The sequence below is a fragment of the Patiria miniata genome, unplaced genomic scaffold (genome assembly GCF_015706575.1).
Source record: "Patiria miniata isolate m_02_andy unplaced genomic scaffold, ASM1570657v1 HiC_scaffold_22, whole genome shotgun sequence".
NCBI classification, from domain to species: Eukaryota; Metazoa; Echinodermata; class Asteroidea; order Valvatida; family Asterinidae; genus Patiria; species Patiria miniata.
The window spans coordinates 10,421,685-10,449,087 of NW_024037061.1; the positions used below are offsets into that span (position 1 = coordinate 10,421,685).

At 40.7% G+C, this 27,403-nt stretch overlaps 1 protein-coding gene across 1 annotated transcript; it reads right to left on the reverse strand.

Moving 5' to 3' along the window:
• Window positions 1-892: 892 nt before the first annotated feature.
• Window positions 893-26,270, reverse strand: LOC119730728 (E3 ubiquitin-protein ligase CHFR-like). Its single transcript, XM_038203746.1, has 18 exons — window positions 25,956-26,270; window positions 23,493-23,589; window positions 21,483-21,604; window positions 20,569-20,634; window positions 19,310-19,511; window positions 18,376-18,648; window positions 15,833-15,908; window positions 13,831-13,909; window positions 12,528-12,595; window positions 10,923-11,050; window positions 8,701-8,849; window positions 6,104-6,454; window positions 5,479-5,562; window positions 5,283-5,353; window positions 4,150-4,237; window positions 3,146-3,262; window positions 1,858-1,933; window positions 893-1,232 (listed from the first exon to the last, which is right to left on the reverse strand). Exons 1-18 carry the CDS (start codon window positions 26,068-26,070, stop codon window positions 1,196-1,198), a joined length of 2,199 nt encoding a protein of 732 aa, XP_038059674.1. The 5' UTR covers window positions 26,071-26,270; the 3' UTR covers window positions 893-1,195.
• Between the last annotated feature and the right edge of the window lie 1,133 nt (window positions 26,271-27,403).

Sequence of the window (27,403 nt, forward strand, 5' to 3'; positions counted from 1 at the left end):
CACATTGTTTTTCTTTATATTGCCCTTGGTTTCGGTTTTGCCATCAGAGGGATTGGTTGTGGCATTTTGGTCAGGCTAGGGAGAAGGTTGTCCTTGTTTTCTGTTCTGTCTTGGGGTGTTCCACTTGTGGTTTAGGCTTTTAAATTTCTTTTGTGGTTTGTTTTCAATTTTTTGTAACAACAGAGTCCCATGTTTCTATTTGAAGAAAGCATACACAGTCAATATGTTTCATTTGCAGCAAACTAAGAAGAGGAAAATGAAAAAAATCACAGTTTCTATATGAAAACCCAACCAGATTTGATATAAACACATTACCGCACTAGTTTTGGTCACAAACTTTTGGGTTAACATTTACATACTACATGCCCATGTTGATGGACCTCAGTACCATTGAATTCAACGCTGCTGGAATTTATTCCAATTACATCAATAAGCCATTTGCGAGTTGAATTTGAATAAAATCTGGAACACTGGCTTAATCCAATGCTTTGCATGTGTTAACTTTGCATTCTCCTATAAACCAAAGAGACTCTTAATGTATCACTTGATTCTGGGCAAGTCTTCATGCTAGCAACCCCCAGCTCTGGTACGGTCTGTGCTGTCTGTGCCATTCTCATCCACTGTGAACGATGTATTGGTGCTGAGCGTCTCTTACGTATAATGCAAGAGTTTGCCGCAAATCATGTGATTAGCAACAGTGTCTTTGGTCTGGAGAATTCAAACTTAAATTGTGTCAAGCATTCTGAGCAAGTCAGTGTACCAGACGTTTTTCAAATTTAAATCCCAAAGGGTGTAGGTCACTTGCAAATGAGTTAGTCATGCGATTCACTTCAGAATCAACTCCAAAATTACCCATCCATAACACTGCAAGAAAAAAACAGGTTTGGGGGGTAGGTTGGGGAAAGGGTGTTTAGCTGCCGAGAGGGAGGTTCAGCAGGCATGTGCTATTTTTGTTGCGGTTTGCCTTTTTTGCAGCTCCCCCTCCCGAGAGGGGGGGGGGGGGGAGGGGTGTTTAGACTGTTGCTTAGTTTGTTCATTAATACAAGTATGTATGAGGTGTAATAATAGTACATTATCCTGACAGAGTAAGAGTTAAGCGTAGACTACACAAACCATATGTAAACCATCGGTGATTTGCAGTTGGCATGGACACGAGATGATGATTGACCTGGCTTGACTTGGCTCTTGACTCCTTTCAAAATTTGGTCTGCTCGCATATGTGGTTAAAATTCCTGGAAAACAACAATAAAAAGTACACTTTTTTTTTAAGAAAGACGTGATGTATGAAAAAAAAACACTAAATAATGAACAAAAAAACACTTGGTAAGCATACAAGTTGGCAAATGACATCAAATGGACATAAAATTACAAGCGACTATTATTCACAAAGCTTGGAACTTTTCAGCATCATTTGGAACTCATTTTGGGACTACCCAATTTATGAAAGGAACACACCATCTTCCAAATTTGGAGCATTCCATTCTTGTTATAAAGCAAGCCATATATGTGAGGCGTTGGAGAAAATGAAAAAAAAAATTGGGGATTTTTCTTTTCTTTACATCTTTATTGATATTTGTAATCATTGATACGTCTACTAAACATACCTTAAAGAAATAGTATAAAAAAATGTGGAATAAAAGTGTCTAAGTAAAAATAATTCACATCTTTCATGTTCACGAATATAAAATTTGAAACTTTAAAGGCCTTTTACTTGCAGTATTTTACTTTTTCGACATGCCGATAAATGCTAACTTTACACAGCCATCAACAGAATGTCAGAACGCCTCAAATATTTCAAGGTTATTGGACAGTGCAAAACAAGAAGCGTTCTGTACAATGCTGTGGCATGCAACTTACTTTGCATGTTGAAGCTTGTTGGCTTGCGTCCGGCACTTACTTCCCCAGTGGCAGTCAGGCCTTGAGGCAATTTGACCTGGAATTGAGACATGAAACAGCGGTCAACATGGTGTAATGCGAACAACATGAAATCATCCAATCAAAGCAGATGCAATCCAAACCTCATTCCCAACGATCCCAGAAATTGTTCGTAATACGCGATCATTCGGTATAGCGATTGTTAGCTGCTGGTGTTCAGGTACTGACTTTTCAATAAATAGCGCCCTTCAGAACTTCACCCTGCACGCCCTGGTACTGAAAGATGACTTGAACACGTGCCGACTATTGAATTATGTAATTACACAGTCTTTGAGCTTACTACTGTACCTACAGCAATGGGTGGCTTTCCCCTTCTATTCCTTGCCACTTGCCACTCTTTTGTAAACGTTTTTCAAAAACAATGTTTGGTACGTTTTGTGCACAAAAATCGGGAGCCAAGCACGATGTTCGGTATAGCCGAATGTTCGGTATAGCGGTGTTCAGTGTTGCGACGTTCCACTGTACGTGCTGATGATTAACTAAAATAAGACCCATCAATAGGCAATGCCAAGTTGAGTGTATTCTTAAATTTCAACCTGTTCATTTTTATTTCTGTGAAGCGCCTCGAGCGTCAATTTTGACGGATTTGGCGCTATACAAGAATGAGATATTATTATTATTTTATTATTATGCCCAATGCGCGCATGTGGGCAACACACGTACACCTTTCCAATGCCATACTGCATGGTCCAGCAGCACGCGTCAGACGCATGTTGGGCATTAATCATGGCTGTGATTGGTCAAAGCATTGCAGGGTGAAGCTTATTGTATCGGGTCTGATGTCATCAACACTTGACTGGAATCTCTTCATCATTATTATTAAACTTATTTGCCATGGTTAGTCAGCGCCACAGTATCTAACACAGTTGATATCAGTTCATGTGCCCAACATTCACACTAAAAGCTGTGATGGGATTAAGCTTAACCATCCTAAGGTTCGTCCAAAGCCTAGCAAGGCATACGGTGATCGTGCTTTTACCCTATGGAACAGACTTCCAGCATATTTAAGAAACAATAACGAAGTGGGAATTTTTAAATCACAGCTTAAACATTTCTTTTTAAAAGGCATTATTTTTTTAACTACAACTTTTTCTAAACTAACTGGTTAAATTTTTATGTAGTTTTGATATTTTGTAAAGCGTTTTGAGATTTTTATGTAAAACGCTATATTAAGAATAAATTATTATATTATTATTATTATTCAACTTACGAGGCAGATCGGATTTTGGAATGTCCCTGCGGTACTGGTAAGCAAGTTCCTGGAAGTTCTTCAAGCCGCAGTGATAGCACAGAACGTTGGCCGAGGAGATTCTATTTATAGCTCCATCTGAGGAAATAACACGTGCACAATATTTAGGGTCTCGTAACTGGATTCTGTTGCTAACGCATGTGAAAAAAAAACTGTCTGTAGAAACAATTTCTAAAACCAGCTTTAACCCTAACACCTTGAGTGATTTTTTTTTTACTAGGAACCTTCCTCACTCTTGCAAAATCCAACACCATATGGTAAACTCTACACCCAAACTGTTGGACGCTGGTTATGGTGGTATGCCTAACCCCTAAAGCATAATCAGTTGACTAGTGCAGTACTCACTCCAACAGATTCCAACAAAACACACAGTTGGATTTTGAAGGGGTGGGGTGGTTATTGGGTTAAAGATTGTTTTCTTCCTTATGATACCATTTCAGGCGCACAATGGAATTATTTCACAACGTATTTGGTACCAGTCCTATCTTCACTTTGAGCAAGGACTTTCTCATAAAATGGGTAGGTTTCCAGGTACATGTATGTATATTATGTAGTTGCCTTCACCCTTTGTTATTGCTTTTATGACACTGGGAATTGATCATTTTTAAATATCCCTCTTTTTTTTTTATTGAGAACACACATTTTTTCAAATGTGAACACCAGGTTTTCCCAACGCAGGATGCAAGTTCTTGTCCAATTTGTAGGGAACATGCCATTCTGATACTGTTTTCTCACATGATGTTTTTTTCAGATGATGTGCTTTTTTGCTGACAAGATCAAGTTATTGGTTGACCAATTTACACTAACCAACTTATTCTGAATTTTGTCCAAGCCTGTAATGCAATACATGTATCTTCAATATGAAAGTCACATCCAAATCTGTGTTCATGTTACATAATATTATGTGCGTTTTGATATAGCATACTACATCAAATCCACAGCCAAAACCATCAATGCTGTCTTACCTTGGCAGACGTATTCCCCAGAATCTAACTTGACCATGCAGGAATCTAATACATCTTTCCAGGTAAGGTCCTTCCTTTTAAGGTAATCCTAAGTAAAAACAAACAAACAAGAAGTTAAACGATAGCAAAAAAATATATAATATTAAGGGCCCATCTCAATTCATATCCAGGACAGATTCAGACAACTTCTGGACATTGTATCGGGTTTAAGTTGCAGGATTCTCAACAATTTCCCCGCAATCTTCCTGCAATGAAGTTATCAGTATTGAAAAGTCAAGCAGCTGCAAATGACAATTTCCCTGGAACATGTTCGGGACAAATGCAGAGCTTCTTCCAGACAAAGTGAATGATTCTATCCACAACTTGTCCAGAACTCGTCCCTGATATGAATTGAGACAAGCGATTCCAGCGTTATGTAATCTCTAAGATATTACATACTAGGAGTTTTGGATAATTTCTCTGAATCTTTAACTAGATATCACGGTTACTTGGCTCCATTACAGAGATTACATTTACATTACAATTAATAACCCTGAAATTGCCCAATAAATAAAACTACTGTGTAATAGTACCGTCTTTGCGTTTCTCTTCATCAGAATTATATTTCCGAATCTAATTTGTCAGGTGTGTGTCCTTCTCAGAAGAAGTGGTTAAGTCAACATTTCAAACAGTTTGCTGCGTGTGTTGTCAAGATTTAAATCAAAAGCTGTGTCCTCTGTGAGTGATCTCTGTTTGCTATTTCCTGGTGTTGCAGCATTGTTAATGTTGCTAGCATCATGACTTTGGGCATGATCCCTGGCTACATGACATTACATGACATATGGGTTTATAGCTTCTGTCCAGCCCCCTCCCCACCCCCAACAACACAATGCTGGATGGCTCAGTAGGTAGAACACCAAAACGTCAATCCAGAGGCTGCAGGTTCAAACCCCGCTCTAATCAACTTCGTTGTGCAACTTTAAAAAATCACTTTAACATGAACAAAGAACTTTACTACCATGGAATTTGAAATTGGGAACACAGATCTTTGGAATGTTAGTGAAATTTGTCAATTATCTAAGCTTGTTTCTGTGAATGGAGAAAGTACAGGGCAGCCGTACTCCAATTTCCTGGTCACAGCTTTGTATTCTTACCTTTAATATTTCTGATTCGTAGGTATTTTTGAGAATGAGATTATCCAGGCACTTCTTTCCAAAATGCAAATCTGAAAGAAAAGAATAAAGTAAAAGTGAACAACACCACAATTTTGGTGCTTTTTTCCAAAACTTATTTCTTATTTGCGTTTAGCCTGCTGTGTCAATAAACGTCAAGTGTAACTGTCACTCCTACCCTGAAATTCATTCAGGCATCCGTTACAGTCTATCTTCTTACAGCCCCAGTAACGATGACAGAAGAAGTTCCCACAAACATCACCTGAAATGAAATGGCGGGAAAAAAGACGTGTCTAGTAAAGCTTAAATTTGAACAAATCCTAAAAAACATGACCGCAAAACAATGTTAAAATTTGTAAAGAAATAACAAATTGATGTCACATTTGTTAAAGAGGTTATGGAATGCTCGAAGACATTTCTGTCATTTTTCGGGTATATGTAGCCTATTATGAAATAAAAACGACTATTGTGTCTGTCATGAAATGAGTACAAAAGGTACTTTTGAGAGCTGTTTTTTAGGTCCTGTTTCGACCTGAAAGTGCAATTTGTGTAAAAGTCGTCGTTGGGGGCACCAAACAAAACATGGTAAATCGTGACGTAATAAACAGGACTCCTGATGCAGCGTAGAATACATGAGTCCTGTTTATTACGTCACAATTTTTCTCATTTTACGAAGAACCCGACGACTCTTGATTTCAATTATGCGCTCGCCGACCAACAAATTACTCGATGAATTTCAGTTTTATAAACATATAAACGCACATTACAAAAGAATGGGACTTTGGGGTCACGGGCCCACTTACACTTCTGCGACGGTACGCCGTACGGATTGTTAAAGTACTCGTGTCGTCTGTCTGGCATTTGCAAATGGCAACACCCACACATGAGATGATTGCTGCCTTGTTGACACTGAAACTGTGGCACCTTTGGCATCGGTATGTACTCCCCGTTAATGGTTCGCTTGTAGCCTCTGCAGTTGATGGCCCATGCAGGGGTAGAAGGCTGGGCTGTTGCGCCGGTGCTTGTGGCCGTAGATGTAGATGCTTGATCCGTTGTTGCTGTGTTGGAGCTTGTGGACGTAGAATGAGATGCTTGATTTGTCGTTGCTGCGCCTGTTTGGGGTTGTGTTGCTGAAATGGCTGTGCATGGCGCATCTGAAATAAAAAAATGAAAAAATGAAAAATACAAAAAATAATAGATAACTTCAACACAAAAACCACCAAGCACTGTATATCATCAGGCTCCGCAACACAAACAGCAACATGCTATCAAGTTAAAGCAAACTTGGCCATACATTGACAACTCATTGAAAAGGATGCATAAAAAGAACAACTTCATACAGTTGAAATTGAACAACAAATTGCAACTGTGGAACCCTGAAATTCCATTGCGTGATATTGACGAGTATGGACATTTCCAAGGTACATGTATAGTTGTGTGTACATGTTGTATATTTCAGAGATGCCACAGGGTCTGCTTGAAAAAAACGGAACTGGGTCTGCTTGAAAAAAAACGGAACGGCTGCTTGAAAAAAAACGGAACGGCTGCTTGAAAAACCGAACTTTTTTGTGTGTGAAAAAGCCACTCCGTGTCCAACACAAAGTCCCCGTTGTCATCTTTATCTTGTAGCCAAGCCAAGTTCTGTTTATTTTTTAATTTTGCTTCTATGGCCTTTAAAGCTGTCGGTTCGTTCAATCACTTTGACTTTTTCCATATTCCTAATATTTATTCTGCCTACCCGAATTTCCAAGGTAATATTCGACACGAAACATGCACGATTCCACAACACTGCTGTCGGTGTACGTGATCCTTGTACTACGCGATGCGCTCAACGAAAACATGGTTGGTACCCGCATTTTTTTGTATACACATATTTCACTGCGATCTGAAACCACCAATAGCTGAAATGATTGACTTGATTTTTCAGGCTGAATGCTACGTGTGCTTAGCACACAACACGCCTGCACGCGGTGAAGCACGCGCGAGGCGCCGTTGTATACTGCGTGCAAGTACGTTGGCTGCTTGTATCGCATGCAGGCTCGGCAACAACATACACAAAGACTGTTTTTAAGACTACTTCAACGAACAACGTTGTGCCATGCGTGCGCCTAAATGTACTACATCGAGGTAAAAATCAACGCATTTCCACAGTTTTTCTTCTCTTTTTCTGGTTAATTTGACGGCCGGAAAAAACGGAATTTTGTGAGATTTTTTTTAAAAACCGGAATTCCGGTTAAAACCGGAAAAGTGGCATCTCTGTATGTATGTTCAATGATCTTTCCAGTATCCGTTATCATTTCCTGATTTTATGCATCTATTATTTTTTATGGTAAACGCCTTCTTGAGCCCAAATGGGTGCTTACGCCTTCTTGAGCCTAAATGGGTGCTTACGCCTTCTTGAGCCCAAATGGGTGCTTACGCCTTCTTGAGCTCAAATGGGTGCTTATGCCTTCTTGAGCTCTAATGGGTGCTTTCTTTCTGCAGTGCTTGTAGTGTGTACTCAAAACAAGTAGGGCTAAGCGTCAGGAACCGGTTCTAGATAATGGGATCGGGTACCCGTAACCAACTTTTCAAATTACTTCTTAGGCAATGAAATAGAAAGGTTTTGAAGTCATCTGTGGGAAATTTTCAAAATGTAAACCAGACACTTGTACCGGTATCTTGCTGTATTGATACGCTGATGTGGTAGTATTATCATGCGGAACTTTGTAAACAATCTCAACAGCAACTTCCAAGATTTGGCATGTTTGGCTTTGGGTTTCTTCAACAGGTACCCCGGTACCACTGATCTCTATATAAAGCTTGGATAGCTAATAAAGAGCCGCACAATGAATGAATTTGACGCCATATTGGTGAGACCGGCTGGTGATCTACAAAGGACAAGTTGCCGTCTTTATAGACAGCATGATTTCTTTTGTAACGTCGCGGTTCACTTGACTTATTTTGGCCACCACCACTGACCAACTGACCAAGGTTTACTACAATTTTTGTAACGTCCTGGTTACTTTTAAAATGCTGCAAATCACTTTTTCGGCGTTTTTTGAAATAATAATCACTACGGAAATGTCTCCCTTTTAGAACACCATAATATGTGTACGAGACCAAAATGCGCGTCAACTGTTGATACAATGCGCGCGTATTTACGCGTAGAACGTTCGTATTATACGCGGCCATCTTCGTGAGACCGGGGACGAATTGGTCAATATGCAAAGTCTACTGTGTGAATGTTGTATGCATATCCGCTATCCAGTCTTTATATAGAGATCAGTGCCCGGTACCCGTGTTTTGTTTTCAATCGGGTAACCAGTTCCTGTACTATCCGTAAGTGCACACCCCTAAAAACAAGTGTTTTCACATTTGACTTCATGTTCTGTGCTTGGATATGCAGGGGGCATCTTACTGTTAGTAGCTGCTGATGATGACGGTGGAATAGGAGGATGCATGGTGATGCCAGTGTCGAATCCAGGGCCAAAGTAGCCGGGACACTGCATACAAGCAGCTACTGGAGCTACTGGCCTCGGGAGGAATAAACCCTGCATGATATTGGGTCTGTGGGGAGAATAAACAAAGTAATAAGAACACAAACAGTCAGCAAATGCGTATTTTGTTAAAATGCTGTGTATTTTTTTTCACTATTAAATGTTTATTTCAATTCATGCAGACTGAAAGGTTTACGAGAGCAAGTTACACCTGCACTGGATTTTTTAAAAAGTAGCACTGGATGTGCTAATTCCATTTCACCCTCAACTTTCTTGGCATTTTGCCTCAAAATCATCCTAAATCCCACATGCCAATGCCAATGGCACCCAACCTCGTCCCCAGGGTGTCGAGCAATACGCGCCCACCACTACCTGCTCTCTCACCCTGGTATTGGATCATTTGCATGTGCAAGATTTTTGCACACGTATGCAAATGAGGAACAGTCTGGTGCCTGGATATGCGTTACACATTAGCGTTTGTTTTTGTATGCGGTGTCTTGGGTAAAAACAGAGTCAATTCGTAGCAGCGCGAGCATGGCGTGAGTTACGAAACACGATTTTTGAAATCAAACTGTTACAATCTTATCAAGACAACATGCAGTATCATATTTCATATTAATATGAGCAAATTGGAAAGGAAATTAGTATTTTCGAGAAGGCGTGGACGAATGATCGCGAAAATACGTACTGCACGTTGTGAATATATAGCACCAAGTACACGATAAAAATCCATTACTAGCCAATTGCGGTATCCAATCAGGATACAGGAAGAAAGTTTCCTATCCAGGGTTTACTATTGGAAACGCAGTTGGAAATAAAGTAATCACTGGGGACGAGGTTGAATGGCACCTTCTTTGCACGTACAATTTTCAAGGGGAACCAAGCCCCAAGTGAAGTAATGCCATCGTCGATTGTTATCCCGGCCCCCAGGACCCGGGGATAGCGGGGACTGGGATGTCATTTTGTGAAGAGTTACAAACCTGTTACAGTCCCGGTTTAATAAGTCCCTGCTGGACCGGGTACTTGTTTTTTGTACACCCCAGCCCAGGTTCCCCACCCCCTTGGGCCGGGCATCATGTCGTCGCGTCAGTGCAACAAGGTTGTAACTCCTTTCTTCAACAAAGTCGTATCTCGTGCAAATACGCTCCATGCAACATTAGGTCGTATCTCGACGTCCATTGACTTTGCGTGTACATCCCGGTTATTTTAAGCGAGATACGACCATTTGACATTCTAAAACTCCTGTTTTGCGTCGTTCGTGCCATTTTAGGAGATACAACCTTGTTGCACTGATGAGATGATGTAAGAATCCCTGCACACTACCAGGGCCCACGCCCGGCCCTGGAGTCTAGGCTCCTGTGTACGCTATTGCTCTCCAACTTGCATAAAAACAGCACGAGTATGTATCAATCCGATACTATAAAACCAGTTTACCAGTTGCCAAAACAAAAAAAAGACAGATTCAACAGATTTTATAAATGGGTTTTTAAAATAGTAACGGCCGGCACAAATTGTAAGTACGTCTCACAATTAAACTTCCGAGGTAGTACCCCCGTCCGTTCCCCAGCCCTTTTGGGATGCTGTACGGCCTGGTATATGGCCTGGCACAGTTGTGAGTACGTTCTAGGTACACTCCCGGGGTACATCCCTGTGTCTTTTCACAGCCCTTTTGACGCGCTGCACTGCGCCGCATAATCCCAGCGTGGTCCCCGTAGGGACAGGACACATTGAGCTGTTACATCCCCAGCCATATCCTGGCTAGTGTCCCGCTTTGCCTGGGTCCTCGGGGGTGGGGGGGGGGGGGGGGGGGCTACAACCGACAAGTGCATAATAATGGCTTGTGAATCCTAGGGAGCGTCTCATTAGTCGGTGCACTCAGAACGTTCTGTTGACGGACAAGTTCCCGGCATGAACTGCATGTTGACAGACATGTTCCCGGGCAGGAACGCTCTGCGTTCCATTGGCAACAGGCCATTGTTCCGTTGGAACGGCACAATCCCTTTGCGAGAACGATCCAGTGGAACGATTGGGACTACGCGTTCTATTACGCGTTCCAGTGGAACGTTCCCAGCATTGCTTGTAAATCCTAGCATGTCGTCAATGTAGCTCCAATGGAAATACCGGTAATATGGTGGTCACTTGCCTATTAGGAATATAGCCATATTCATTTTGATCTGAATTGTAGTCCTCTTCATCTTCATCATAATCATCATCACTATCTTCATTATCCTCATCATCGTCAAATCCGGCTTGATGTTTCCCAGACAGAACCTAATGTATCACAAAAGGCAGATAATATAATTTACCAAATGAGGTCAATTTGGAAGGTACAAACAAAAGTCAATGTACTTTCGCTCCATATTGAGCACTTGTACCCAAGCTAAACAAATGAACATTAAGTTGAAGCACAATATGGGTCGTTCCACCGGGTTGGGGAACAATGCGCGACATATGACCATATTAAGAAAAGCATGAACGCCTTGCTAGCAGTTGCTCTACATAATATTTGTTGTTGGGTGTTTCACGACTGTAGAAAGTTTGAAATGATTTCGATGTATTTTGCCAAAAATATGAGCAAAAAATGTCATTTTGGATGTAACATTGACACCGTCTCAGAGTTACGTCCAAATGTGACATTTGTACCTTTTTAAAAATTTCTGCGAAACATCACCCAATTCACTTTGCGTACTTCTTACTATACATGCAACACAATAAGAAAAGCTTTTATGACGGTAGTCAGGTATCAAATGGAGCAGAAATGATAGCTTGGTTGTGTGGATGTAACATTGACACAGTGTAAAACCCAATGTCACACTTCCATTGAGTGATTTTTACACCGTTACATCCACACGTGAGGTATTGTTTCTGCTATATTTGAACCCTGACTATACAAAAACAAAAGCTTTTCTTGGTGCTTAGGTGTCCAGTTGTAAATATGCAATGTCAGTTTGGGTAATATTTTACATACGTGTAAAAAATGGCAAAAAAAGGATATTTGGATGTAACATTGACAAGGTGTCAATGTTACATCCGAATTAATACATTTTTGCTCATATTTTTGTCAAAGTACTTTCAAATGATTTCAAACTTTCTCAAATATTGAAACACCCTTAGACAAATATTATGTTGAGCATTTGTTTAGAATGCATTGATACTTTTAATAGTATAACCAAATATATGGATGTAACATGCACTGCTTCCCAACCCGGTGGAATGACCCATATGCTAAATGAATTCACATAAACAAAAGCTGAAATCAGGAGAAATCCTCACAAAAAACTCTTAAATAAGCATGATAAGGGAAAAATCCTGATAAAAAATCCTGAAATGAGGAAAAATCCTGATAGAAAATCCTGAAATGAGACAAAAATCCTGACCAAAAATCCTAAAACCAGGAAAAATCATCACTAAAAAGTCCTGAAATGAGGAAAAATCCTGATGAAAAAAAATCTTAAAATCCGAAAAAATCCTCAAAAAAAAAATTCCTGAAATAAAAAATCCTGATAAGAAATCCTAAAATCAGGGAAAATCCTCCAAAAAAAAAGATTCCTGAAATGAGGAAAAATCCTGACAAAAATATCCTGAAATAAAGAACAATCCTGGTAAGAAATCCTAAAGTCAGGGAAAATCTTCAAAAACAAAATCTTGACAAATCTTGTATCTATTGTAGAGATGTGCAAGAAACATAACCAGCCAAGTATCGAAAAATAGCATAAAATAAAAAAAAAAACCATCAAGACTGGTTTACCATCATATCTCTGGTGATCTTGTTCTTGGCATCCATTTCAGCTTTCTCATCATCAGAACGTTTCCGATCTGCCAAAAAAAACAAAAAAAAACCAATTCATTTCTTAATATGCATGCAATAATCTACTGGCTCTGCCTCAACATATCGACAGAGATTGACAGAGGATTTTGCAGGATTGAGGCGGTGGTCACCCCTCCAAGGACCGTGTCCAAGAAATAACGGTGGATTTTTCAGGATTGAAGCTAAATGCTATTTTTACACGGAGGCAGTTGGAGCAATTTGCAGGATTGAGGTTACACACTAGCAAATATGCGTATTAAGCATTTAGGGTTAAAGGGAAAATACAACATTTGCAAACATCAAAAAATAAAACTACCAAATCATTTTGAAATACCATGCTGGACTGTTAGTGAATGACAGTGTAAAGCATCCTGTAAAATCATGGCACCTTGTATACTGTCATTTTCAAGAAAAGTGGTATTTTTGTATCAGTTTCCAACGCTGATCGGCCGATCAGCGTTGGAAAAAAACTGGCTTTTTTTCAAATACTGGCCCCAATTGACCATCGCACTTGTTTGTAATCTATTACAAACCTATGAACGGGTACGAGCCAGCTAGACTGGTTCCCTGACCTTACAATTCCCCAATGTATGTAAACTGCTCTGTTTCTTCTTATATGGAGTCAGGGAACCAGACTACAGAAAAATGATTGTTTTTCTTGGTTTTTATAGCATTTTCGAACCCAAAACCTAAAAAAAGTCAGTGTGACTATATTTGCTATATATTTCCAACCCCCCAATTCCATCCATTTCCAAAAATTACAGCAAAAGCAAATGATGTATATTCCCTTTAATTACGTCCTTATTTTGAATGCTAATAATAAAAATAATAACGTGCTTATATAGCACTTTATTTCAACGGTCTCAAAGCGCTTTACAATTATTACCCCTGTTCATCAGGCTATGAGACCAGTTATTGTAGCAACTCGAAATCTGCGCATTCTGGTCTGTGCCTTCACAGGTACCCATTTATACTCCTGGGTGGAAGGAGGCAATTGTCGTGAAGTGTCTTGCCCAAGAACACAAGCACCATGTTCCTCGTCAGGGTTCGAGCCCACGTACCACGCCATGTGAGTCGAACACCGTAACCATTAGACCACAGCGCTCCACAATATAGTACTTCAATGGATCTTCCTAATGGATCTTCCCCGTTCCCGCGATTCACATAGGGTATACTTCAACACTAGTCTGTAAATGTTCACCTTCGTAAAATTCCAAAAGCCGCAGACTTTGTCGAAACTTACCTGGGTGTTCCTTGACAAACGCATCTACTAGGCCGTTGACAATGAAGTTGCGACTGATTCTCTCTACTTTATTCCTACACTGTTGATGAAAAGTAAAATATGTCAACTTCAACTGAGCTTTCATTAAGGCCGAGCGTCCTTATTCAGTTACTGGGCGCGCCTCGGCCCGCCGCGGCCCTTTGCGGCGGTTTTTTTTTACCCTCCCGAGTTCTCAGTGAGCCCGGCGCAGTGCAGCGCAGTGGACCCAGCCACAGCTCATTACCGATCGGCTATTGTGTTGGCATCATTGTTATGTTAATTGGGCACTCTACCAGCTAGCCGCTCGGCTCGCTGCGGCGGGCTGTGAAGATTAGTTGTCAGTGCGCCCCGGTAGCCCGAGAAGATTATCTCGTTTAACAACAAAGGCGATTAACTCCCCACGAACAAAAGCAATTGACCCCTTCTATTATACTGGAGTTTCAAAGCAGCACGTCTAAAGCCAGAATTGGTACCTTTCTTTCAGGATTGATAAAAAGTGTAACTCCCCCCGAACAAAAGCAGTTCACCCCTTCAATTAAACAGGTACAAGTGGAGTTTCAAAGCAGTACATGTTCATGTAAAAACTAGAATTGGTACCTTTTCTTTCACGATTGAAAAAAAGTGTAGGCCTACATGTACAAACTTGGTGAAAAGATGCGTAGGTGACATAGGTCTAGTGTATGTTTTCAGAAACAAAAAGTTTTATCTCAAAAACTGGGAGGATGGATGCTCGGAATAAAATAATGCCATCTTGCGGGACGAATTTAATAAGTCTAGTAAATATTGGGGAGGCTGCACGCGTGAAATAAAAAGAATAATGGGATCGGGTGGGGCGAATAAAACCCGTCAATATTTTTGGGAGCTGGATGCTCGGAATAAAATAATGCCATCTTGCGGGACGAACTTAATAAGTCTAGTAAATATTGGGGAGGCTGCACGCACGAAAACGCGATTAATGGTACATATGATCACTTTGTTTTTCATTTGAAACAAAAATTCCTGAAAATTTAAGTAGGGTGCATAACTAGTAACTTATTAAGTTTTAGCTAAGTGGCTATTAGACATTTTGAGAAAACAGAGAGACAAAGCACTGTAGCTGTACGCTTCGCGCTGACGCAAAGTCAATATGAATTCATGCACTTCTAAAATATCGTGCATGATTTGCGTCATGCGCCCTCAAACCAGAGCAAAATGCATTCTGTCCTGCACACGAAGCTCTCAGAGTGGTTTATATAGAGTCCATTGAAAGGACAACCACTTCAGAACCTCTGTAAAGATGTTCTACTTGAAAAAAAATATTTTCTTACAGCTTACACTGTCTGGTTCACTGCTTGGAAATACACTCAACCAAAAAAGAAAGTTCCCCTTAATACTTTTTTGTCTAACTGAAAAACTACTGGGCACATCTTGCTCAAATTACGACTGATCAGTGCTGAAATTCCTTAGCAATCCAGCCACACTCTTTGTTTGGCCCAAAACAGTGATAATGTGTACAAAATTATGCAATTCATGACAAATGGTATCGAAAAAAGTTGCACTTTTGTATACGTGCAAGGTGAGTGTGAACCACAACTTGCACGTATACAAAAGGCCAACTGTTTTCAGTATCATTTGTCATATATTGCATAAATTTGTACAAATTATCACTGTTTTGGGCCAAATAAGTCCTTACTTGAGAAAGAGGTGCTCAGTAGTTTTTGAGTTAGACAAAAAAGTATTAGAAGGGGGGAGGGACTTTCTTTTTTGGTTGAGTGTATAAGGCTACATCCGAATGATGTCTAGAGCTATTGTCTAGGTCTTTGCCCATTACAACTTCATGGGGACATGCTGACAATAGAGTGAGACGTAGCTGTTACTCTGGAGGTCTGTTTTGCAAATACTCTTCTGCTAAAATACTGGCATAATTTAGCACAAGTCGAAGAAATATGTGTATGCTAACCCCACACAGATTAGACGATGTAAACAATTGAAAGATGATACTTACAGAAGGGCAGTCCTTTGATATATCCATCCAGGATGAGTAACATGCCGCACAGAAGGAATGCAAGCACGGCTGCAGACTGCAATGAAAGAAGACAAACCACACACGTACATGAACTGCACAGAACCAATGCAATTACATAAACGCAATAACATGTAGAACTGCAGACTGCAGATTCCAAATAAACATGACATCACACTGCACAGCAAAAATACACAAGAAGGCTGAAGAAAGCCAGGAAAAGAAGATGAACACAACAAGTAAGATGTAGTACATGAAAAAGGAAAACAGTTGCTGTTAACTGTAAAAAAAAAACACAAAAAAACTAGAAGGCAGTGTTTTAATGAATGCCATCACAAGAGAGTCAAGCCATGAACTACATGTAGTCAATAAGCCATTTGCGAATAACCTATACCCTTTGAGATTTAAATTTGAAAAACATCTGGTACAGTCGGCTCCCGTTATAACGAGGTCCGATGGACTTTCACAATACTGTCGTTATAGCCGGAACCTCGCTAAAACCGAAGCGCAGTTTTCCCCATTCGTTGTGCACAAGGTGCGTGTTTTAATCGTGTAATGCACGTCCGAAGACGTGAAAAGACGGTCATTTGTTGGTATGTACGTCTGTTAATAATGTACATGTATATTAAATATTTAACTGATGGTGATGAATAAATGAAATAAATAAAATACCTTTGAGGGAACATTGTTCAATATTTGAGGACCTGAATCCGGAGGAAAAGGCATCATCGCTGAGAAGAATCAGGCAAGTAGGCCACTCGCACAAATCGTGCTGAGTGACATTTTGCTTTCATTTTGCATTTGCTGGAATCAGGCAAGAGAGGGCGCCAATACATGCATTACTTCCGGGTTTTAATGACTCCTGATCCTTAGATGCCTTTTGGTTGTTGACTTTTTGGAACAGTTGGGTATTATTGTTTCTGAAGGGATTCTTTGAAATTGTAATTATTTCGGTTATTTATAGCGCACATTCGTGCCAAGTGACATTTTGATTTCGTTTTGCATTTGCTGGAATCGGGCAAGAGAGGGCGCTAATATTACTTCCGGGTTTAAGTGTCTCCATGTGTAATTTCGCAGCAATTGGTGATTATTGTTTGTCGGGAGGGATTCTTTTAAGATAATAATAAATAAACAGAAGTAATAATTTTGGATTAAAATGTGTACAATGTATATGTGGTGGGGCGTTTGAAGATCTTGGAAACCTGTTTTCATTGGGATTGTTTTTTCGGCGGGGCCGGAGGGGTTCTTAATTTGTTTAAGATGTTTATTTTTTTATTCTTCGGATTCTTTTTTGGGGGTGGGAACCACGGTATGTTTTAAACTTTATTTTTTGAAGACAGACTGAATTATCTCTTTTTGGAAGTTGTGGTGGCTCTGAAAAGAGCCGTTTGTTTTGTGATGCTGTGTTCTTTACTTCGTATTTTTTTTATAGCCACAAGCCAACAATAGGGAGCAATTACGCACCCGATGTTCGGGCGGTAGTACTAAAGGCTATTCCTTACAATGTTAACACTTAACTCCTGAGCGCCCCCTATTGTTAGTTTGTAATAATATAGAAACGTGGTACCGCAGTCGTAAGCAAACTTCAAACCTGGTCACGCTAAGGGAAACCGCAGCGGGGGATTAGCGACTAGACCAGCGGTCCACTGCGCCGATTATCACAGTCCCATTGAATTTATTTATAAAGATCGGCGAGATGAAATAACGTTGGGTTGAAGTCTTTACAAAGGTACATTGATAGGTGAAGCTTAAGTGTGTTGCTTGAATTGGAAGACGGGAGCATGATACCCGTTTCGGGACAAAAGGTCTGTCGTTGACAAGCTGCAATGCCCGTAGTTTTGAAAAGATGTCGTTGTAAATGGGTTGAGAACAATGCTTTTCCTCGCATTGGGTCAGCCAAAATCGTCGTAATAGCCGAAGTCTCGTTATGTCCGTGCACGTAATAACCAAATATTTCCCCATAGTAATGTACACAAATTGATCGGGACTGGGAGAATGTGCTCGTTACATCCGGGTTATCGTTATGACCGAGCTCGTTATAACGGGAGTCGACTGTACACTGACTTGCTCATAATGCTTAGCACATTTTAACTTTGAATTCTCCAGACCAAAGACGCTGTTGCTAATCACATGATTCAGGGCAAGCTCTTGCATAGTTACGTATTAAAAAGAGACGCTCAGCATCAATACATTGTTCACAATGGGTGACAATGGCACAAAGACACCAGACCATGCCGGAGCTGGGGGTTGCTAGCATAAGGCTTGCCCCGAATCACGTGATATAATAACAGTCTTTTTGGTCGGGAGAATGCAAAGTTAAAACGTGCAAAGCATTGGATCAAGTCAGCGTTCCAGGTTTTATTCAAATTTAACTCGCAAATGGCTTATTGAATTGTGACAAAGCATTACTTTATATGGTTTATCCCGTTACTTGTGACAATGACATTGTGTCTTCTGTCTTCAAAAGCTCAATACCCCCAAACTTTTGTTTCTCCCAACAAACACACAGTCTCATTCATGTTTACCTTATGCAGTCATGAAAGATATCCTGGCATATGCTGCATATGAGGTTATCGGCTATTCCTTCCCCAGCGGCAACCTGGGCATCCCCTCCACCCGGTGTCGCACCCACTGGAGTGTCAACAGCAGCCACTGAATCACCCATCGCTTTGCCATTGCCAGGAGCAGTGGTTGCTGCAGTATCAGTGGCTGTTCCAATCCCAGAGGACGCAACATCCATTTGCTTCGCAGTCTCTGCATTGGGAACAGCTGCCGATGTGGTGGTTGGAACATCGGTACTGCAAGAATTGTCAGATAGATTTTCAGATGGAGGGACATCGTCTCTGATAAACAGAACAGTTGATTTTGGATGATACAAACTCAGCTGGACCAAGCCAAAATGCGTCTTACATCCAAATTTTGTATTAAACGGAGCACTGGTCAAATTCAATTTGCACATAAATGCATGGTCAGAACCGAGGCTGTTCATAATAAATAGAACATTGTTGAACATGTTGTACCTGACACTCAACAAAAGTGAACTGTATAAAACGTTCATAAAAGAAAATAACATCAACAAATCTTTTTTTTTTTGTATGTGAGTCATGTTTGTGAGTCCGAGTCTTATTCCGTTATACAGTTCTGCATCAAAATGGTGCTTATTTTGAACTACAGCCCCAGCAAAGATACCAGCATTCATGGGTTTCATTTCCATCCAAGTAAGTTATGACTTTGTTTTCTTACATAGGTCTTCGAACATGAAGTATTTATTGCAGTTTGTGATAAACACTGGTAAAGGGCAAAGAGCAAACACTCATTTTTATTATCAAATTTACAAAACATGTACCTTGGCTGTTTTTGAGGTTGTTAGAAGGGGTGGTGGGTTCGAATCTCACCCAAGTGAGCTTGTGAATTTCTATTTCCTTACAATCCTTGAAAAATACTGAATGTACAGTTTACCTTTTTGGTTCTGGAGGTTGACAGAGTCGATCAGACTGATTGCCCTGATCGGTGATGTTGTCCCGAGGTCTCTTGGTTGGCACAGCTCCAACCTCTGCGGGATCCACCCCGGACGCCGGTCGCTTTGTTGGCGTGTCTCCTGATCGGGTATCAGCCGCTGTCTTCTTCACTTCGTACTCCTCCGTGCACTCTTCATCACTTTCTAAACATTTCAAGCGAAAGGGAAAGAGAGTGCAAAACTACCAGCTCATTAATTAAGCAAACTTTTGTACTGTCGGCACTCCCACTTATTTCTTAACCGGTTCGCGTCGGATGACGTGTATACACGCAAAGGTTTTGCGATATTCGGAACGGATGACAGATAAACAGGCAGGGAGCGAGGCCGGAAATATCTGTCAGCGTCCCGCTCGCAGCGAGCGAGGCCGGAATAACAGGGTGTGCTACCCGCAGATGACAGCCTGAACCCAACTTGGATTGAGGTTCATGAAAAACAATCCCGTGCCTTGGTCCGGTCACTGTCTAAATAATTCGGCGTGAACTGGTTAAGAAAGTTTTTCACTTGAAAAATTGTTCTCTATATGGAAATGAAGTGTAGCAAAGTAAAGACGTACGAGTTCCGTGCGCCACCGAAAGAGGGCGCCCTTTTACCTAGCAACGACGTCCCATGGGCGGGACATTTTGCTGGTTGACGCGCACCGTTCCGTGTGTGTGACGCGCGTACACCAGGGGATTTGTACTATGTACACGCAGTGGCCGCGCTTCGCGGCAAATGAATTGCAGTCAGGCAAGATGGCGTCGGTCGGTCACCCCAAACTGTACTTCCTTTGCCGGTGAGGGGGTACGTGTGAACGGAGCGGATAGTCACATATTGTGCATCCCAAAGATAGGGGTCTTTCTATACATTTAGGGTCCAAAGTGTGACATTTTTCCTGTCCTGTCCGAACTTATTAATTTGTCATTAAAATATCATTAAGAATGACTTCAAAAGATGTTTTTTTTTAATTTTTGTTTGTTGGATAGGTAGTTTGCTATTCATAACCACTCTTGGAGAACGACTGCATTGAGGAGTGCATCAGAATTATACAATCATAGATGTCACGGGGGGAAAAAAGGACCACAAATTTACAGAATGTTATGCCATTGCTTGTGGTATATCCTCATGCCTTTGTTCGTGTGAATCAGCATAGCAGCTAGTACTTGAGTAAAAAAAATTAAAATTGAGCGGTTTCTGATTTTCGTCCATTTTTTTAGATACTTACCTGGGTCCTCATTGACGAGAGTTTCATCAAGGAGTTGGCTCAGGTCTTGAAACATGTACGCAACATCTAATTCAATGGAAGAAGAATAAGAAAATTGAAAATTTAATAAAGTATGAAAAACGATAAAGTAATTCAACTGTTGAAAAGAAGATTATTAAAATAAGAGTGAAAAATACAATAGTATCATCACCTTAGTTTCTAGGAACTCAAGTTTCGAAATAGAAAATCTTGAAGCTGAGTCCATCACAAGTCCAGTCACAAATAACAGGAGGAACAATGACAAAGGAATTATTTTGTAACAGTTCATTTGAATAGCTTGTGACTTGTGATGGACTTGTAAGGGACTTGCAGGGACTTGTGATGGACTCTATTAAAAAACTTGCAAATATATCAAAAAGTTTTTCTAAGCTACCTCAAGTAACCCAGGTATTAAAGTAATTTGATCTTTTAGGATTGAAAACTCCAGCCACTGGTTACATGTGCTTTAAATGTACACTTTGTGCCAAGTTACGGTTTCAGTCAAAATCAGTCAAGTGACTGTTTGTAACAATTAAGAGCTCCCAGCCTACACAATTGACTTGCTGCGACTGTTTATGTAACTTGATACATCTATGCTTTGACTTTAGGTGACTGATAAGCCAGCTCTGTCTACCACTTGCCTGCTTTTGTCTGTTGACTGAATTTGATTAGTGAGAGTGCTTGCTTGAAATATGATCTGACTGATGGTGACTAGCCTGTGTAAAAGGCATGGCAGGGGAAGAGGATTGATGTTTTGACTGTATGCGACTGTTCAGATAGCAGGAGGGTTCAAGGTGTTATGTCTGCACGACATAAAACCTTACAATTTTACGTCTATTGTGTGGTCCAAAAAACTCTAGATGAAGTATTTTTTACGGGTCGAAATGTGTACTCACTTTTAGTTGGGTCTTCTTTTTTGAAGACAAGAAAGATCTCATCACCGTGTTGAAGCTTGTGGCTTCTTCCTTTGGTCACTCTGGTCTTGCTGGCTGATGAACTAATCAATGTCCCGTTGGTACTACAAAGAATCCCAATCATATATTGTTATACTCTCACCACTGCAGTTGTTCTTGTCCATTGGACTCCTTACATGTTTAGGGACTAAGTTATATTATAAATATTTACCCTAAATTAATATCTGGAGTCTGCGCTCTAAACTTGCAGCGGCTTCTTCTGGACTCCTGGTTGTTCGTCAACTTCTCTTGGTTTGGTCCATGATATTTACAGGCATGCAACTGCCAATTTAGAAAAACACGAGGACATTCCAAACCACTCAAGACTTTGTACAGTGTTTTTCAAATTGTAATGGCATTCATGAGAAGTAAAAAACGAGGAAATCAGCGGATCCGAGGAAAAGTTGCATGCCTGTATTTACTTACAGGCGTATATTGTGTCCTTCCACGGGAAGTCACTGTATGGAGCAAATACAACCTAAAGATTCCTATTCCCGTATCCGGACACATATGGCATTAAAATGGCGACTGGAACTGTAGACGATATAACACTGCTAAGTCTCCACACAGCAAAAGTGGGGTGGTGAAAGCATCTGCTCCTGGTTAATATACCAACGCATAGAATGGAATGCCCTGCCCTGCCCAGTCCAAAGAACTGAACACAATGGGCAATAGAACACAAAAATGCCTTCACCACTTGGGCTCTCACTTTTTATTTCTTCAGCCAGGACTGCACATAATATACAGCTGCTGTAGGAATTTCACTACACACAAAAAAGTTGTTTTTTTTTACCATGTTTGAGAGTTCTGGAGGCGCAAAGTACCGGTATGCATCCAACATTCATTCCTTACTAGGCCCTTTTGGCCATGTTGGCTGAAGCATCCTCGATCTAGTCGGAGGATCAGATATTCACTTACTAGGCAAAGCCAAGGGTGAGCGTCTGATTTTTGCCATTCAGCCTCAATCCTCCGAAATCCTCCACAACCACCTGGAGGATTTTGGAGGATGGAGGACGGGCAAGGTTAGGACAAAAAAAAAATAAGTTGGTCTCTGGTCAGCGCGCGCGTCGATTTTTTTTTCCCGAAATGTTCCGCGGTAGCTCCAACAGCGCCCTCTATTTCCGCACCTCCTCTTTTCTTTTTTACCAAAGAGCACCAAGGAATGAAAAATTGCACCAAGGCAAATGATCGAAAGCACCAAGACAAATTATGGAGGACACCAATGTACATGAGGACACCAAAAAAGCAAAATAGTACCTACCTTGTCTGTACAATCCAAGCTTGAAGAAAAAAAAAAAAAAAAAAAAAAAAAAAAGGAAAAAAAAGCCACGTGGCCACGTCAATTCCGGGACTTTGGTCTGACCAGAGACCGAATATTTATTTTTTTTGGCCTTAACATCATTAAGAGATGCATTGATAGATTATTGGGGTTGCAAACATCCAAAATCCAATTGTTTACATTGGCCAGCGTGTCTTCTGTGTAGGCCTACATGGTATTTTTTGGGTCAGTTGTTGCCAAAACCAACCACTCTTCAGTTCAAGCTTGTTTTATACTCATTCCATGCAAAATAATGATGCCCAAACCCGACCCAAAACCGACATCTGGTCGGGTCGGGTCGGGTCGGTTTAGGTTTTGCGTAACTTACATTTTGGGTTGGGTCGGGTCGGTTTAGCCATCTTTTGAAAGAAACAAAAAACTAAATTAATCGGAAATAAACCAAAACAGTTGAGAAATTCAGGTGATGCAATATTATCTAATGTTTCGGGTCAGTTTGGCCTTGTCAAACCGTCCCGATGCACATCATTAATGCAGAATTCACGAGTTCAGTGCAACAAGTGATGCACTTGGTCCAGTTTGATGTATTGGCAACATCCACCCAACTAAAATACTAAAATAGCCTACTATTATTTTGTTTATCAAGGTCTGAGAATAAGAAAGGACATTAGGCCTACCTGGTATCTCTTACAATGACTGTACCATCCTCATTCCTCAGCAGGACACAGTGCTGACCTGATATCAACTTGTTCTCTGGCAGACTGAGGTTGCACCCTACCACAAAATCATGGGATGATTTAATAGACGTTACATGTACATGTAGCCTATGTGTAGGAAGTGGCTATCGTTACGGCAGCCGTTGTTTAGCGCCCTCTACGATACTTTTTTGATACACACGCAGGTATATAATTATTTGTTTCCCCACGTTTTAGCGAGCAGTGCGACAGCTCGGTCGATAGAGGGTAGGATTTTGCACCGCGAGGTTGCGGGTTCGCATCTCAGATTTGCACTCGAATTTTTTTTTCCTTTTCTAACCCGAGGCTTTGGAAGATTTTTTTAAAAGGGAAATAAAGTCCGAATTTCATAACGTTCAAATTCACTTTTTTCCGGAAAGATTTCTATATACGAAGTTCATTAATTTTTCTCTGTATTGACTAACAAGCGCCCAGATAGCAATTTCATGTCATCAAAGTCAATTTGAGCAGTGAGGAAATACAAGCATTTTCTTAGAAAACACTTTTTCAGTCCAATCTCATAGGGTTTGTACACAGAGTGTTGAGTGAACTTCGTATATGGAAATCTTTCCGAGAGATTTAACTTGACCTCACTGAGTTTACTCGCATTTAACTCGGTAAATCTCAATAAAGGTCAATCATTGCAAAAATGATGATAAGAAATGAATCTGGGACTGAATGGCAGGAGTTAAATGACAACCCAATGATAAAATTTCGGGCTGGGTAACTCCAGCTAGTACTAGTAGTACATCATCACCATCCGTCCCGTGTGTGTGGCCTTTATTTTGGAGGTAGTTTATTGTCCACATTTTAAATAGGCAGTGGATATTTTGCCGGAGACGGCAAACCTTCAGTAAACGTTAGTTTGCCGGATATGCACTGAACATGCGCAGTTACTGTTTTTTTGTACTTAACACATTTTTCGGTGACAAATTTTAGTCTGGCTCCATGCCAATATTATCGTTGTAACTTCCTATTTACAAGATGGGAATCAGACTAGCTGGAGTTACCCAGCCCTGAGTTTTATCATTGGGTTGTCATCTAGGGCTGGAGCGAGTTTTTCTCGTAACTTGTAGTATAGGCAAAAATTTTTGGAAAATGTTCAATTTTGTCCCCGTTACACACTAATTGCAACTGCAACTCACCCCAAACTTGCCTGGAATAACCATTACACAGGTCCTTGAAGTAAAAAACGATCCACGATGAAGATTCAGCCTACAATTGCAGTGAAAACAGGAGGAATAACCGCTAACCTGACAACTTTGCTGGCATGGCCAGGACCACAATTGGTTTGTGCACAAAAAAAATTGTGTACAATGAATGGCGGTCGATTATCAGGCACAGAGCGCTGTCAACTACTCGTTTTTGCCGGCTGCGCTGGCTGTTGGCGCATGACGTCACGCGGAAGCGTAATACCCGATAACTGTTTCATGCACTAATTTGAGGTTTACCACTCGCATCACAGCTTTGGTACTGGAACCGCAACCGATTGTGCATGAAACAGTCATTGGGTGTTACGCTTCCGCGTGACGTCATGCGCCAACAGCCAGCGCAGCCGGCAAAAACGAGTAGTTGACAGCGCTCTGTGCCTGTTAATCGACCGCCATTCATTGTACACAATTTTTTTTTGTGCACAAACCAATTGCGGTCCTGGCCAATCCAGCAAGGTTGTCAGGTTAGCGGTTATTCCTCCTGTTTTCACTGCAATTGTAGGCTGAATCTTCATCGTGGATCGTTTTTTACTTCAAGGACCTGTGTAATGGTTATTCCAGGCAAGTTTGGGGTGAGTTGCAGTTGCAATTAGTGTGTAACGGGGACAAAATTGAACATTTTCCAAAAATTTTTGCCTATACTACAAGTTACGAGAAAAACTCGCTCCAGCCCTAGATGACAACCCAATGATAAAACTCAGGGCTGGGTAACTCCAGCTAGAATCAGACCATTTTATAATTTCGGACTTTATTTCCCTTTAAAAAAAAATCCTCCAGAGCCACAAATCTGAAAAAGAAAAAGTAATACTCTGCAATAAAATGTTTGAGACATATTAAAATAATAAAAGAAGAATATTCTTATTTATTTGGGATGGGAAAAAAAACCTTTAAAAATGTGCAGTAGGACTAGGATTCGAACTCGGGACATCCCACTCATTAATGCTAGTGCTTAACCACTGCACCAATTGTACTACACAACTTTTAAGGGAATGTTAATGTTATAATTCAGCCCTATCTTAATAAGAGTACAGCGCCCTCTGTTGATATGGCTTGCCGCCGGCAAACCTTTAGTAAACGTTAGTTTGCCGGCGTTACCTCCGGCAAAATATCCACTATCTTTTAATTATGGAGCTATGTCAGGTAGGCCTACAACTTTCTTTCCAATTTAGGAACCAAAGGAGACTGAGTTGAATACCTAGCGCTCTTCCCATGGTGAATTTCTCTCCACAAATCGGCAGAGTGGGTGCGTCAATGTCCGTAGTGCAAACCAACTGCGCCCATTCCTCACCATCTTTCCTCGTTATCGACATTCCTCAGAAGATCTTGTCAAATACAAACCTGTCAGTCACTGCTTTAGATCATGGAGCTCAAATAAAATAGACAGACTTCTGTTTGTGACTTTCTGAGTAGGAGGTAAAGTTATGTAGTAATTCTGGGGCGTCGTTTACAGCACTTTTTCATGTGTAAACTTGTCCAGCGCGTCTGTGGGACGTCACATTCACATCAGTTCTATAATCCATAGATTAAAAGTAGTTCGTGCACGCCATCCCATAAAGCACCGGTTATAGCCTCTAATCCATCGTGACTGTGTTATGCCAGACCATGATCAGACACAGGTGTATTAGCTTCCCCGGCCCCTGCAATAATGTGCATAAAATAATCGTTTATGGTCATCGTTTTCAAACAGTGCAAAATATAAAAAAATGTACATTGAGGCTAATTTTGCTTGATCTCTGAATCTGGCACTAATTTATTGCGTGTGTATATTAATAAAAAGGAAATACCAATCATTTTTTTTTTTTTGGGGGGGGGTAAATGATGTGGCTTGCATTTAGAGTTGATATGAAAATCATTGAACAAAACTCATCGATCTTGATTATATTATCCCCCTTTTAATAGTTTAACTGAAAATACAGACTAGTCGGGGTCATTTACATTCAACAAGCAACAACCAACACAAATTTTTCTCTCCTAGAATAGTGTCGTTTTTTTTCAAGGTACATGTACTTGACTTAAAAATGTCAACCACCTCTACCCTCGGAAATGTGATCAGCCCAACGAATAATCCAAAACGTGCATCACGCACGTCGTACATGATCACTACAGCCGACAACTAGCCGCCCTGGAGGAAAGACTATACCCTGGGGTATCATGGGTAAAATGTCCTTGTATTCCATGGAGTGGAGACCAGAAGTACAACGGCTATCGCATTCGTCTTGCTTTCGCCGCAACCATAGCACAATCCAATGAAACTGTAGTCTGATGAACGATAATGTGAAGGTTCACTGACGCGAATAATTACGCAATTTTTATCCAAAGCGGGAATTTCCAAATACGCGCAATGGCTTTTTTGGTGCACTGGTGCTACAGAACTGACAGGAAAAATCGAGATTTCTCAATTGTCAAGTTCAACTTATGTCATAAAATACCACATACGATGTTGGAAAGCACGCAACAATGTATACATAGAGAAAAACGGAAAACCGCCATATTTTAACCATAAACTGCCAGGATTTATCGTGCGAAAGTGATGACGTTGCTGCACCTCAACTGGTTTCAACCGGTTCCTGTTGACACGGTAAGAATTACTGCAGCAGGTGTTCCAAATCAACATTTTTATTATTATTTAAATGTTTATATTTT